General features: G+C 35.9%; 1 protein-coding gene across 3 annotated transcripts in view; it reads right to left on the reverse strand.

Annotated features, from left to right (window-relative positions):
• Positions 1-14,166, reverse strand: part of NFATC1 (nuclear factor of activated T cells 1) — a 136,263-nt gene that overhangs the window by 19,952 nt on the left and 102,145 nt on the right. For 2 of the 3 annotated variants that reach the window (XM_081950270.1, XM_081950269.1), the window contains exon 9: positions 9,627-10,307. In XM_081950270.1, coding sequence (XP_081806396.1) covers positions 9,627-10,307 — 681 coding nt within the window. The remainder of the gene's footprint in view (positions 1-9,626; positions 10,308-14,166) is intronic. The other variant, XM_081950271.1, reaches the window with a different exon arrangement.

Here is a 14,166-nt window from a genome sequence, read left to right on the forward strand (position 1 = left end):
ATATTATCTTTTGGTCTGAGTTATCTGATGCTACTCCTGAGTCTCATATTTCTAGTATGAAAATATTTGTAAACATTGCTGAATTCCCTGCAATATCTCTTAAACTCTTTCTAAACTCTTCCCCTCTGTAATTTAGAAGATGAAAATTTTGGAGCTTCTTTTGAAGCAGCAAATATTACTTATTTCCTGAAAAGATTGGGGATGTGATTTATATACATATTTTTGAATGAAACTAATGTACTGCAGCAATACAAAGACTCACAGAAAGCTCACATTTTAGCAGTTGCTATGTTCTTAAGCTGGTATTGCTAAAAAAAACCAAAATGTAGATATGGCCACAGAATCTTAGTCTTGGACAAAGTTATACTAATGCCCAAACTTCAACTGCAGTGTTACAATATGATCCCAGAACTGAAAACTTCAATACTACACCATTATGGAAGGAATAGATATGAAAAGTAAATCACATATAGTACTTGCAATATAGAAAATTCTAGTTTCAATTCTTGACATTTTAAGATAAAAAAGGATCCATCAATAAATATAATGGAAAAGGATTTTGCCTAAGACTTTTTTTCTGATTAGAGATGAGAAAGGAATTTGTGTCACTCAAGATATGATACTGTATGTTAGCAGAGATGTTAAACGTGTCAAAAAATAACAAAAATCAGGGGGATTATTGTGACAGTGAAAATTAAGACAATAGAAATATTTATTATAAATTAGCCATTTAGGATTTTAGGATTCCAAAATGATTTAAAATATGTTACAAATATCCATTTAGTCAAATGAGTACAGTTTATATTAATGGAAAGTGTTGATTGATAATCTGAATTTGTTTTCAGGGGATAATCCAACGGTTTGACATGTCTAACTTCTTTCATTTTAAGATTAGGTTTAAGAATATTTCAATGATTAAATTAATATTTTCAATATTAATTAGGAATGATAAAGAACTTCAGAACAGTGCAGGGAAATGAATTGATAGGAAAGTGGTCTAATCACTAAGATTCCTGAACGTTCAGAAGCTAGATTTGTCTGGATCAATGCTGTTGAAATGCTATTCTGCTTAATCTTTAATTTATTGTGTATTATACTCAATAGATGTTCATCACATTGACAAGAGTTGAAGAAGAATTTCAACATCGCCATGTACAATTAGGCATCATCAATGTACAGTATTGATGATTCCTTACCCTGAGCTGACAGATGAGATCTCCAAGTGGCTACATGTAGATGATGATACAAAACCATTTGATGTAGCAGTCTACTAAATCTAAGCAGATCATAGCTAAATCAATGCTAGAAAGAGGAAACTGCTTGGGACACTCACGTATATTATTTGGAAAACTATGCAAAAAGGCAGGATCCAGATGTAATGATGTAAACACATTATGCTGACACAACTTCATCCTGTTTGACAGAGACCAGCAGCTCAACTTTCCCTTATAACTTTTCCAATAAAATTTACAACTGCATCTATTTTCCCATTTTTTGAGACAAAATAAAAATATTTTATATAGTACCTTTGCGAGATGTTTCTTTTTGGTGATGTCATCCTTTACAAAGAAAAGACAATAATGACAGCAATCTCATGGAGTACAGTGAGCAGACCAATCTTTTAGAAACAAACTAAGAATCTGTCAGTTTTCTTTAAAACAAACAACAACCCAAAATCAACAGTTGTCTAAGTATATTTAAGAAAAACAATCTCCCGTGCTGCATTGGAGATCTCTAAAAGCAATGCTGGGCTTAGACGGTCAGTACTATGTTCAGTAAACATACGGTAATCGTCCTGCATTTTTGGCTATTGTCGTAACCTTAGTGCAATTTCCATTAAACCAGATGGGAGTTTTGATACTGAGCAAAATATTTCCTAGCAAATATTAAGTCATCAAGGCGAATTCCAATAATAGAATTACTCTAGGGTCTTATTTGGAACTTGGAGAACTGATCATTTAATTTCTGTCAAAGAAGCTTAATTATGTTTTAAAAGTTGGATAATTCAAGTACAGTGAAAATAATAAATACATAACATACAACAACAAACTTCTGAAGCTTTGCTCTTGCTTTTCTCGTCACTTGGACTTTTGCTATCCCTACTGTCTAATATGGCCTGTTTTGCTTCTCCCCTATTTGGTTGTCTCCCTATCTTTTGTGTTGATTCCCAAAACCACTTTGTCATCTTGCAAATCCCCTCCTAATTTACACCATACCACCATCCTCTACAGACACAAGCTGTGTATTTCCTAGTAATATTACGTCTTGATGATTTCCCCAATGGTAAAAAGTTTCCCAGTCCAAAATGACTGGATCAGCTACTCTACACGCCTTCAAACGGCAAAAAGGCTATCTTTTATGAGATATGCTCCTAAATAAAAATAATATTTTTTTCTGCTAGGGCCTATGCCCATTCACAATGTCCCAAATTATTTTTCATACGATAATATTCCTGGCTATGATAGAGACAAAAAAAATAACAATGAGTAAGGATGGCCGAAATCTTGAAGACCAAGGCTCTTCATCGACCTCAACGTGGCTGCTGGCTGATATTCAGAAATTATTTTTCAAAAAAATAATTTATCCAAAAGCAGTTCTGTCAAGACATACCAGGTCATTAGAGCAATGAGAGTTTATACAGCTCCCACAGTGGCTGTGGACTGACCTGCCAACACTACGCAGCTCTCAAGTGACACTCCCAGAAATATTTCAAATGGATATCATATTTCAGTGATGAATGCGAGCATCTGAACAAAGCTTTTTCAGGAAAGCTCTGTACGTTTCTGGAGAATATACATTGTCTTTGGCAACCTCCCAGTCTTATAAGTAAACAAAAAATCTGAAACTTATGTGCAACATGATCTTATCCACTAAGCAATATTATGGTCATTTTAAACATCCTTCCTATTTAGAATGGCATGATGAAAGGAAGCAAATGTCCAAAATGGGAAATGACTCCCAACTGTCTTTTAATTTTTTCTGTGTGAGAGATATTCGGGCTAAAGGAAGCAGTTGCACAAAATGTTACAAAGATCAGCATATTTGTTGGATTGACTGCTGCCCTTCAATGTACATTAAATGTTTCTTTTCAGAACACTTCCACAATGCATCAAAAATCACAGGACGCTTGTTTAATTTCTTTTCTGCATGTGGTTTTTCTCGTTACTCATGTCAAATACTTGAACATCAGGGCAAAAGGGAGACAAAAGGTTTTTGGTCTTTTACACAAAAGCACAGCAACTCGGTTTTAGAGTGGTGCTCTTAAATGTTGTATTCTCAGCCAACACATTCCATTTTGGCAGGCGATTCCCTGTCAATGTCTAAAGATTTTAAGAAGTATTCCAGTAGACGCCAAGTGTGACAATGAAATTAGGTTTCTTCTTTTGTAGGCATCCACCCAACATTCTTCTACAGCTACACATAACAATGCTATCATAAATAAGGCAACATTTAGGGCACCTTGTTCCCCATAACTTCTCACAGTCTTAAAGTTGAAGACAATTGCATAGAATTACACTGACAAAACGTCCTCTTTTTTTTTTTTAACCAGCTAGCCAAATTTAACCAAATTTCTTTATTTGATGCTGAGTTACAATTTTAATCTTCCTTAACAGACTGCAATGGCAACTCCCAGAATTTGGAAATATAGTTAAAGTCACCATTTATCTAAGCATGATGGCTTGACATTGCCATATAGTAATCTTCCTTCTCCTTCCATGTTGAGACAGTTACAAATGTATGCAACTTGTCATGTTACAACATTTCAAAGCGGCTCCCTATCTCTTCATTTAAGCCTGTTTCACCAATCCTTTAAGGACTCCAACACTTGAGTCTCTCTTCTTGTACCTCTTTAAATTCAACTTATTTTACATTAAATCAAAATTGCACGTGTGAGGACTGGCGATAAGTCACATTTTTCAGTTGCCATTGTAACATTGAACTGGGTGTTACAAGTTGAGGACTACCTATATTCTAAAGCAAATGAATACACAATACACTTACAATGCACTTGTAGGTGACAAATTCTCAATGAAATTGCAAACTTTCCAGCCCAAGGAAGGTAGAGAGGTATGTACGACGGAGAGCAGCTGCTGCAACGCTTTAGGACGGCCCTAAACATTTCCTACCTGAAATGTCTCTTATCACTGAAAAGGTACTTGCTACAGCTTATTGCAACAGAAAAAAGGAAAATCTTAATGCCATGACCCGACCCAGCGTGGTTTCATTTAAAGACTTACCACTCAAATATGGACATTAAGGTCCATTAAAGGTTTGACCCTAATGAATTATTTGAGGCTTAATTTTTTTTCTTCCCTACCCATCACAATGAATGTTCACCCGCAGGGTTAGTGATCCAGCGTGTTTTACCACAAGAGTATATGCGCTTTCAATCACCATTATAAAATGAGGAGGGGTCTTCAAACTGGGCACCCTGCCAGCTTTGCTAAAACTTTCCGCTAGAAAAGGCTTTTGTTTCTTCTCTGGAGCTGCTAAGCTGGGCCAAATAAAAGGAAGCGCAGGGAGGGAGCAATAGGGGGAGTTTGAAATCCAGTCCAGTGTGTGTTGACAGTATTACTGGGCCTCGCAGAAGACCTTTACGTTGTTCTAATGACATCTGGACTACTGGAAATTAGTGAGCACCCACCAACGTTTTAGTAAAGGGCTAATTATGGCACCAGTAGACTAAACTTAATGCTGGGAGAGCCAATCATTCTAATCACAAAGCTGAAGTGCATGAAAAGGATATATTTCAACACAAGAAGAATTCTGTCTGGTACAGTTCCTGTTCAAATAAACTATATGACTAAACCATGTGTATAATTTTTTTTGTGTGTGTGTGTGTGTGTGTGTGTGTGCATATAACACTCCATCTCTTCCTACACATATGGTGCAAAAGCAAAGGTTTAAATAGGAGAAATATGGACATGGTAGACTTCTAACACTTGGGCAATATAAATGGTTCTTCAGTATAGCAGACAGCCTCCACAATTCCCAACACGTTTTTAAAAAAGTTATTTTTAAGAGAGAACTTTAAAAATAGTTTGCCAAGTTGCAGCTTTCAATAACACTTTGACCACGTTCTTCCCACCCACTCTCAGCCTTTTTACATACCCACGTGAGTGTTTAATAGGTCTAATTTCCAACCACTTTTATCATGAACAACAAATGTCATATATGTGTTCTAGGACAGAGGGCTATAAAACTCTCAAGTACATAGAGACAATTACAGATGGCAGAAATTGACTGACAATGAATAAATATCCTGATGAATGGAATCTACCTATTGCCAACCAATAACTCCAAATCTAAGGACCTCTTTCTTATCGATATGCCAGGCTTCGCAAGGCTATTGACTATGCTGATTGGAAAATTCAGAGATTTGTATTCTCAGCACTCCTAGAAGGCACCAGTTTGAAGACACTTGGTGTATACTGTACAAAATATCAACATAAGTTGGTTAAGTTAAGCCCTTCTTTAGAAAGAAGAGGGAGTAAATATATGTGCAGTGGAAAAACAATCTTAGTTTCTAAATTCAATTTCCTAAAGCAGTTTCAGAGTAATTCGAGCTGACTTTTTAGATGCAAAAGTGACACTGTAAGACTTTACAGATTACCAAGGACGTAATTATAGGGGTAATCTTTCACTGTAGTTTATTAAACCTGTTAGGTCTTTGGTAGAGTTATGGTTGACAGGATTTTCAACTTTTCTAAAGCTAAAAGTTCTTGTCAATATTGCAGAGTCACTGAAGGTGAATCTAATTATCTTTTCTCTTTCAAAACCATCTAACATATTGTGAGATATATTTATACCCACTGTGATTTATCACCCTGATTGGTTTGTGATTATACTTTGAATTTGGCCCTATTGTTCCAAAGAGTTTCTTTCCTATACTAACTACCCTTCTCAAGCAACAGGCAGAGAGTAAAACAAACGAATGATGGCCATGGACATGAGTTGAAGTCTTGCTCCATTCCATATGCAACATTTGTAGAAAAGGAGTGGGGTTTTCCTGTGCAGTTGTGACCACCATTTTGACTTTTTTCACCAATACGTTTAGCTGGTGAAAGCAACCATGATGAATAAATATTTTTGCTCTCTTTCTTTTGTTATTATCAAGCTGATTACAGTTATTTTAATATTGAAATTTCACTTTGGAAACTAAACCTGTATTTTTTCCGTTGTTACATCCCTGTAGGACAACACAGAATATCACTAGCAAAGTCAAAGCATGCAGAACTTTTTTTTAAAAAAAGTTACAGCTTCTCGTAGCGCGGTCTCATCAAACATGTTCCTCTCCAGATGGAGCGGACTATAGTTCTCACCATTCCACGCTTACTGGAGAACAGGAAGAGGATCAAGCTGGAAGGCAAAAGGCCATTCTGGAGAATGTGCAATTTGACCTTTCCATAGCAAATGCCGAATATTTTATGAGTTCCAGTCTGATGTTACCTTCCCCATGCCAATCAATAGTGCTATAGGGATATGCTAAATCAGATTATGATATGCGTTATCATATTTGATTTCAGACACCATGGTTTGTAAATAATAATCTGCAGTTCAGATGATGGGTACACAATTATGTTTATTCAACACACTATAACTAAGCATATAAAGTTTGTCAAAGGTTGAGATATCCCTTATGCTATGATTCTCTCTTTCTGTTTCAGATGTTTACTTACAATGATTCAAAGTCTTCATCTGCAGTTTCCCACAACCCTAAAGACACAATCAGTTTCCCATTTCAGAAACCAATAAGTTGTTTTTTAAATGTCAATCTAATGTTAACACTTCATGCTTTAAAGAATTACTATTATTTTGTTGTTGTTTTTCTGTAAAACATGAATTGTTATCAACAGATTCAAGAAAACACTGATTAATAGTATCTCCCTGTGTAGAAAAGTTGGCTCATCAGTTAGTTTCCAGGAGTCTCTTCCTGTTAGTGCTGACGTGTTCCCTTGTCGCTTATAGAGATAACATTTATTGATAACCCTTGCAAATTTCTTTGATGTCCTTAATGGTAGGAAATAACTTCACAACTGAATGGCATTGTGCAGTTGGAATCAAAATATTCCAAAAGAACATTAATAAGATTAATAATCCAAATGGCCTCCCTTTGATGCTGAAATGGCAAATACTATCATTTTCAAAATAATCTTAAATGCCAACATATCGTGAGTGCTACACAGAGAGGAATACTTTTTGAAAAGTCACATTTTGATGAAAACCAAACATATTCAGCTTCAGGAACAGGGACTTTGTAAGCTATATATATATATGTATGTATGTATATGTATGTATACGTATATAAATATATATAATGTATGTATGTATGTGTGTGTGTGTGTGTATATATGTGTGTATACACACACACACACACACACTTTTTCTGTTTCTAGAAGTGGTTTATTATCTTTGTTGGTGTTGGTCTTTATACACATCGAGCTCTTCCCAAGAACCAGGCGTAGTATATGTGTGGATCCAAGTAGTGTGGCCTTTTGCAATTGACAAAGATTTTGTCAATGCACCATCCAAGATTTTTTGGTATAGCACCCAGTGTGTAAATAACCACTGGGATCGTGATAGCCAATTTATGCCATAATCTTTCAATTTTGATAAAATTATTCTTTTGAAATTATTTTGATTCAAATTATTATTATGGTTGTTTGCATAATCAGACAAATGTTTAGACATTTTTATTCACCTATTGATTCCTTCTGAAGAACCTGTATAGGCAGATGTTATTTGATGTTAAAGGTATCATTGCATGATGTAACCTGTTCCAAGTTAAGGTGCCTTTTACAGTTGACTCATGATTTTGCCAATGCCGATGTGTGTTCAAGTGGAGATCCAGATGTTTTGGGATTGCACCTAAGGCCCCTATTAAATTGATACTACTATCTTTGCTTCCTTTTGCCATATCATTCTACTTCTATTTGTAGGCCTTTGCATTTTGTGAATTTCTCCAGTTTTTTCTCTTCTCTTCTTCTACTCTGCTGTTTTCAAGTACTGCCATATCCACTGTCTTATTGACAATTGTTAAATCTGGGGTGTAATATGGCAGGTGCTTGTCTCTATTTGGTGTATATATATATATATGCAAGTTTCACATGAATGATTCAAAACTTTAATAGCATGGGAAACATTGATATAAAAATCAGTAGAACTAACTATATTAAAGATACATTTCAGATGCTCTGGCATGGAAACATCCTTCTTGACATAAGAATATAAAAAGGGCTTTCCTGAATTTTAAAAATTGTTTAATTTAATGTTTTTACAGGCAATTAATTCTTATATTAGCCACATGAATATTATATTAAAAGCAACTGGGGAGTCATGTGCCATTTGGGATGTAATGAATACCTCTTGAATTTCTTTTCAGAATTATAGCAAATATTAGTGGGATATTTTAAAAAGCTATATTACAAACCCTGGAACAAGGAAATGCGGTATTTGTTATTCAAGCTTCACATTTTAACTTTTAAAATGAGAATTTAGGTTTAGTCCTGCTGCCTAGGGTTAGAGTGAAATATTACAAATGCTTTTGCAAAAACACATACAAACAAATAGTGACTATTTTTTTTCCTTCCTAATGTTTTCCTGCAAGTGCACAATCTGCTTTTTTCCAATCAATTGAGAGTGGATCCAGTAGCTGCAAAAGGAATTATCTGACTGCCTTGTTGCCTGAGAATTGCATTATGGACCGAGAGAAAGTGACTGGCCCAAAATCACCCAATTGGCTTTCATGCCTAAGACAGGACTAGAACTCTCAGTCACCTGGTTTCTAGCATGGTTCCTTAATGTTTGGTTCCCATTAAACCAAACAGGCTATCTTGTTAATTTCTATTACAAGAGAATTTTAAGTATTATATTGATTGAAAAAATAAATCTATTCAAAGGCATTTCTTTTGGAAGGACATTAGGTCAAACATCATAATATTTAGGACTTTAAACACCGCATCACAATTCAGTGAAGTAATGCAATAAAATTCCAGAGTTCATCTTTTATTGCTTTAAATGATTCAATCTTTGGAAGCTGGACAAATTCAGTGTAGCATTTTAGCAATGCAATGGTGCATGCAGAATATACATGTATGAAATGTGTAGATGTATGTACAAAATTAGCTAGGATTTATAATTCAAAACAAATATTTTTTCATGTGGCAATGGAAACAGCTTTAATTTCAGACACTAGAGTTCGTGCCTTTTTTTAAACATAGGTATTCTTAGATAAAATATAACACTTTTTCATTATTTAATTCTAACTAGTGGCTTATGTATTTCAAGCTGCTATATGATGGATAGCTTTCAATGTCATTCTACTTGCCATTGGCTATGGCTTAAGCCAAGACCAATAATGGTTAACGTTATTATACTGTAGTTTTGGACGTGCAGATACTTTAACAATGACTAATAATGTTTAATGTTTAAGTAATGGACTTTCATTAATGTTGACAACAGTAAATAATTTTTTCCATACGTATGTCACCCAATCAGACTTCTGTGCCATTCCACAAGGCTGTTAGTTGTCAGCTTCCCCTTTCCTGAATATTCCACAAGGCTACAATAACTCAATGGCTCAACACAAAATGGCTGAACACAAACCTCTACATCTGCAGACTTACCATCATCCAGGTATAACTGGTCCAATTCTTCAGGTTCTTGCTTGACTGTTACGGGCATAGGGGCCAAATTATGATTATTGTCCTCATGCAAGTCGGTCAACGACAGTGGCTGATTTGCTGGAATTTCATTTCTTTGAACATTCGGCAGCTGCTGTTGGCCCATTACAGTTGAATGAGTTGGACTGCAGGACTGCAAATAGGTTGACTCCTGGGTTACAGATGGAACTGGAGAGGAGGGACTGTTGGGATAGAGTGCTTGTTGATTACCAAGGGAACAGGTACTGCTCAGATGTTGACTCACCTGCGGCTGCAGCATGATGTGAGATGACTGATCGGGAGAGCTTGGGTGCACAACAATAGACCTTGGCACTTCCTGTATGGTGGGGACACCTCCAGCCGTCTGCTGAAGTCCTAGATGATTATGGCCTGGGTTGGTGATGCACTTGTAAGCAGGAGAGGAAAGATCATGCAGCTTAGGACTAGAGCTGGGAGATGATGACATCACAGTGTTTCTCTGCTGACAGGAAGCGAAGCCAGCTACAAGGCACGAGCCAGGATCAGGAGGCATCATGATCTGCTGGCTGTAATACGGTTTGGAGAGAGGGCTTAATCCATGGCTCCTTGGTCCACAGGTTTGAGCAGAGTCGTAATCATCAGAGGGTTCTGTTTTTATAATTGGAACTGTTGAAAGAAAAAGAAAGTGCTTTGAATAAACATAGAGTTAATATGATCAAGTTGGCTTGTGGCTAGGATACCCTTTGCAAAAACAAACAAAGTCTTGAATAAGGCTCTGTGTGTCCTTTGCTAGTACTACCCCCCCCTCCTTCACCAAAATACGAATGACTCATCCAAGCAAGAAAGCCACAGCTGGTTCTAATACTGAAAAAGGCTATTTTTTTGGACTCTCTGCCAGCTCTAATGTGCTATAAAAATCTATTTGCAAATAGCTGTGCTACAGTAGAAGCTCTGGACCCAAGGGCTCTATGGATCTGTAGTAATCAAAGGAATTTTTTAAAACTTGGATGTACTACTGCTTGTCGACTGCTACTGATGGCCCATTTGATAGATGTCTGCACAATGGGTAAATTCAAGCATATGGAGTCAGTGAAGGGGCTTTTAGAGTTCACAAAAACAAAACTTCAGAGAGAATGACAAACTTAAGAAAAAGTACATAATTCCTTCATAAAGCCTTTCTTTCTAGAAAAAAAATTGAACTATCTTAAAAAATAATAATAGTGTCTATATATAATTTTTATAATCCACATGACAGTACAGAGATACTTCATCAAGGTAAGTTTCCAAGTCACATTTATTTAATTCCGAAGACTACTTTGGGACTAAGCTAAATTTTATCAGTTGTATCGGTTTGCAGAAACACTTCCTATTTTCTTTAAACACAATTTATAAACAGAGATGTGATTTAAATAGCATTTTCACAGATACTTTGCGAGTAAGATACAAGTTACGTTTTGGCAGTTAATTATCACTAAAGAAGAAAAAAAATCATTAACAAAGAATTAATTTGTATATAATTTGGCGTGAATACAAAATCTTATATACTTAAAAATAAGTGATACAGGTTAATTGAAATCAACATTAACACACTTGATCTTAATAAAAAAAGGCTGTGGCCAAATGTAACAATGGTTTCCCTCCCAATAAACATTTAGAAGACAGTTATGTAAAAAACCGCCCAGCAAGCTCCTTCATTACCAATAGAAAGTCCCAAGGGTGCTTTTTCAAGAGGCAACTAAACTTCCTTGTTTTTCTTTGAAGACATTTCATTTCAAAGGAGTCCTTGCAGACAGTTGGTCATTTGTATTCTTTTAGAGTTGTTGAGGCTACTGGAGGTTTATTTGTGTCCTCAGGGTAATAAACCTCCAGTGGCCTCAACAACTCTCTAAAAGAATGCAAATGACCAGCTGTCCAGTTAAGAGCTGAAGAAGCTTCTTGGATGTGAAGCAAAATGTCTTCAAAGAAAAACAAAAAAGTCCAGTTGCCTCTTCAAAAAGCACCTTTTGGGACAACCATGACCTGAAGGGATGAGAATCTCCGTAGACATTTATCAATAGAAAGGTGAATGGTCATGCTTGCTGAGGATGACAGGAGAATGATTATATATATGAAACCAGTTTGCTGATTTATAGAAAGAGTATTAAAAATAAAATGAACAAACTATGTTCCAATGAACATCGAGGATGTAACAGTTTTAGTTCAATCACCAGAATTCCTAGGCCTAGGTCTGATTTATACCCAGATGAAATTATATTATGTAAATATTTTTCTCACTTGAATCTTTATATTATCCTTAAGAGGATGTATTTTGAAAAACTTTTAAAACATAGTTGTGTATGTACTATTTAGAATATCAGCAGATTAACATCAGATTTTTATCTTCAAGATGAGATAAACATTATTATAAGTAATATAGTAATTTATTTATTTAGGAGGCTTCAAGTCAGTCTTGCAAGATTTGGTAATGGTTTGCCATTTTCTTTCCCCTGGGGCTAAGAGAGAGTGACTAATCCAAAATTTCCCACCTGGCTTTGTGCCTAAGGCAGGACTAGAATTCATGGTCTCCTGATTTCTAGTCTGATGCTTTATTAACCATTACATCAAATTGGCACTTTGATATATGCTAAGACATATCTGCATATTTATTTTCTATGGTATTGTTTTGTTTTATTTTACAAAAAATGATCATTATCCAAATTTAGTGTTAGTTAACAACTTGCCTCCTGGACATAATATGCTTCCCATCATCCTCAACTACCATAGTCATTTACCTCATTAACTAGGATGATGGAAAATTAGATTCAGGATACCTGGAATGCTTCACATTTGGGAATACTTTGCTGAAATGATTGAAAAGTTTTTTCTTAGAGGCATAATTTCAATAAAAATAGTGAATAATGATGCTATCTACCAACTTCTTTATAAAGACCATCAATTTAAAAAAATTGTGCAAAATTTAAAAATGACAAATGGAAGACAAGATTTGCTCCAGACATTCCATGATCTTTATATTATCCTGAACTCTGTTAGTTTTTAATATACTGCTCTAATTTTAGGAATTAATAATAATAGTTAGCATATCAAAATTAATTAAGATTTAATACACAATAACTATGACAGTTTTAGGCTAACACATGTATCACGTTATCAATACATTTAATACTAGAACCATATGTTTGAAGCAACATCAACTATACATTGTTGTTCTTATTGAGAGGACCCCATATGAAGACCCCATAGCAAGACCAGTTCATAAAAACAATACACTTCTATGCATACTTGGATATGGGGAGAGAAAAGCCATTAATAGTGTTCAAAATGACAAGTTGTGAACTAGTAAAAGATGGGTTCATAAAATCTTAATGAAAAACTTAAAACATTTTCATTGAAAGAGAACAAGTGGGATATTTTTTAAAATATGAATTTTAAACCCAGTTTCATTTTTCTATAATACATAGGTCCTGCTTTGGTTCATGGTTGTTAGGATGAGTGAAAAATAAGGAGTATATTTTAGGAAAATGAATGACACCAAAAGTAGTAAAAGTCTAGTTAGTTTATTGCATCAAGAGTTGTCACTGGAAATAACCATTCTCAACAACTGACCATGTTAGAGGAAATAAGAACTTCTCTTTACTTAAAATTGATACTAAAGTATATAAAGCATCATTATCTTTTTAAGTAATTTATTCTGAGCTTTTACAATTGCTATTTCTTCCTAAATAATTTAGTTATGAAGAGCTTCTCAGCTGCCGTTAAAATGTTTAGCTGTTCAAAAATTACCAAAGAGACAGGACATTGTAAAGGCCTGGAAGCAGAGGTTCTTTCAGAGGAGAGGCCTGGCGCAGCTTACTTGCTTATGAGCAATTAATGAAGCCAAAATGTGCATTAGAGTGTTAATAGGTCTTAGAGGAACTGATTCATTTTTTATTGTAAGACATTATTCATGTAACAATGCAAGGGGTAAATGGAACCTACGTTTTATATTCTTTTAAGGAAGATTTCCAAGTATAGAAATATGTATTAGCCTAATGCTGTGATGGCGAACCTGTGGCACACGGAGCCCTCTCTGCGGCCACGCGAGCCATTACCCAGCTCAGCTCCACCGCGCATGTGTGCGTATCTCACTGGCCAGCTGATTTTCGGGTCTCTGCCATGCATGCGGGTGATGCCCATGCATGCGGAGGTGTGGGGGCTAGTGCGGTGCCCCCACCCCATTTTTTGTTTCAGGAGGCTTCAGGGAGGCCTGCTAGGCCCAAAACGGGTTGCAGGGAGGTTGTGCACATACACAGGGGGAGGTCACATGCATGCATGGGGCATGGGGGGGGGGTGTGTGCGCATGCACAGATGGCCGGGGTGCATTGCATTATGGGTGTGGGCATGCGTGCTGTCATGCACACATGATTTCGGCACGCGAGGAGAAAAAGGTTAGCCAAACATCACCTAATGTTTACAATATGTTGTTTTGTCCGGTTCTTCCCATTGTACCCCAAACACAATCTCCTTAATTGTTCTATGGAAATCAATC

The sequence above is a fragment of the Natrix helvetica genome, assembly GCF_964273705.1.
Source record: "Natrix helvetica genome assembly, chromosome: 4".
In the NCBI taxonomy this organism is placed as follows: Eukaryota; Metazoa; Chordata; class Lepidosauria; order Squamata; family Natricidae; genus Natrix; species Natrix helvetica.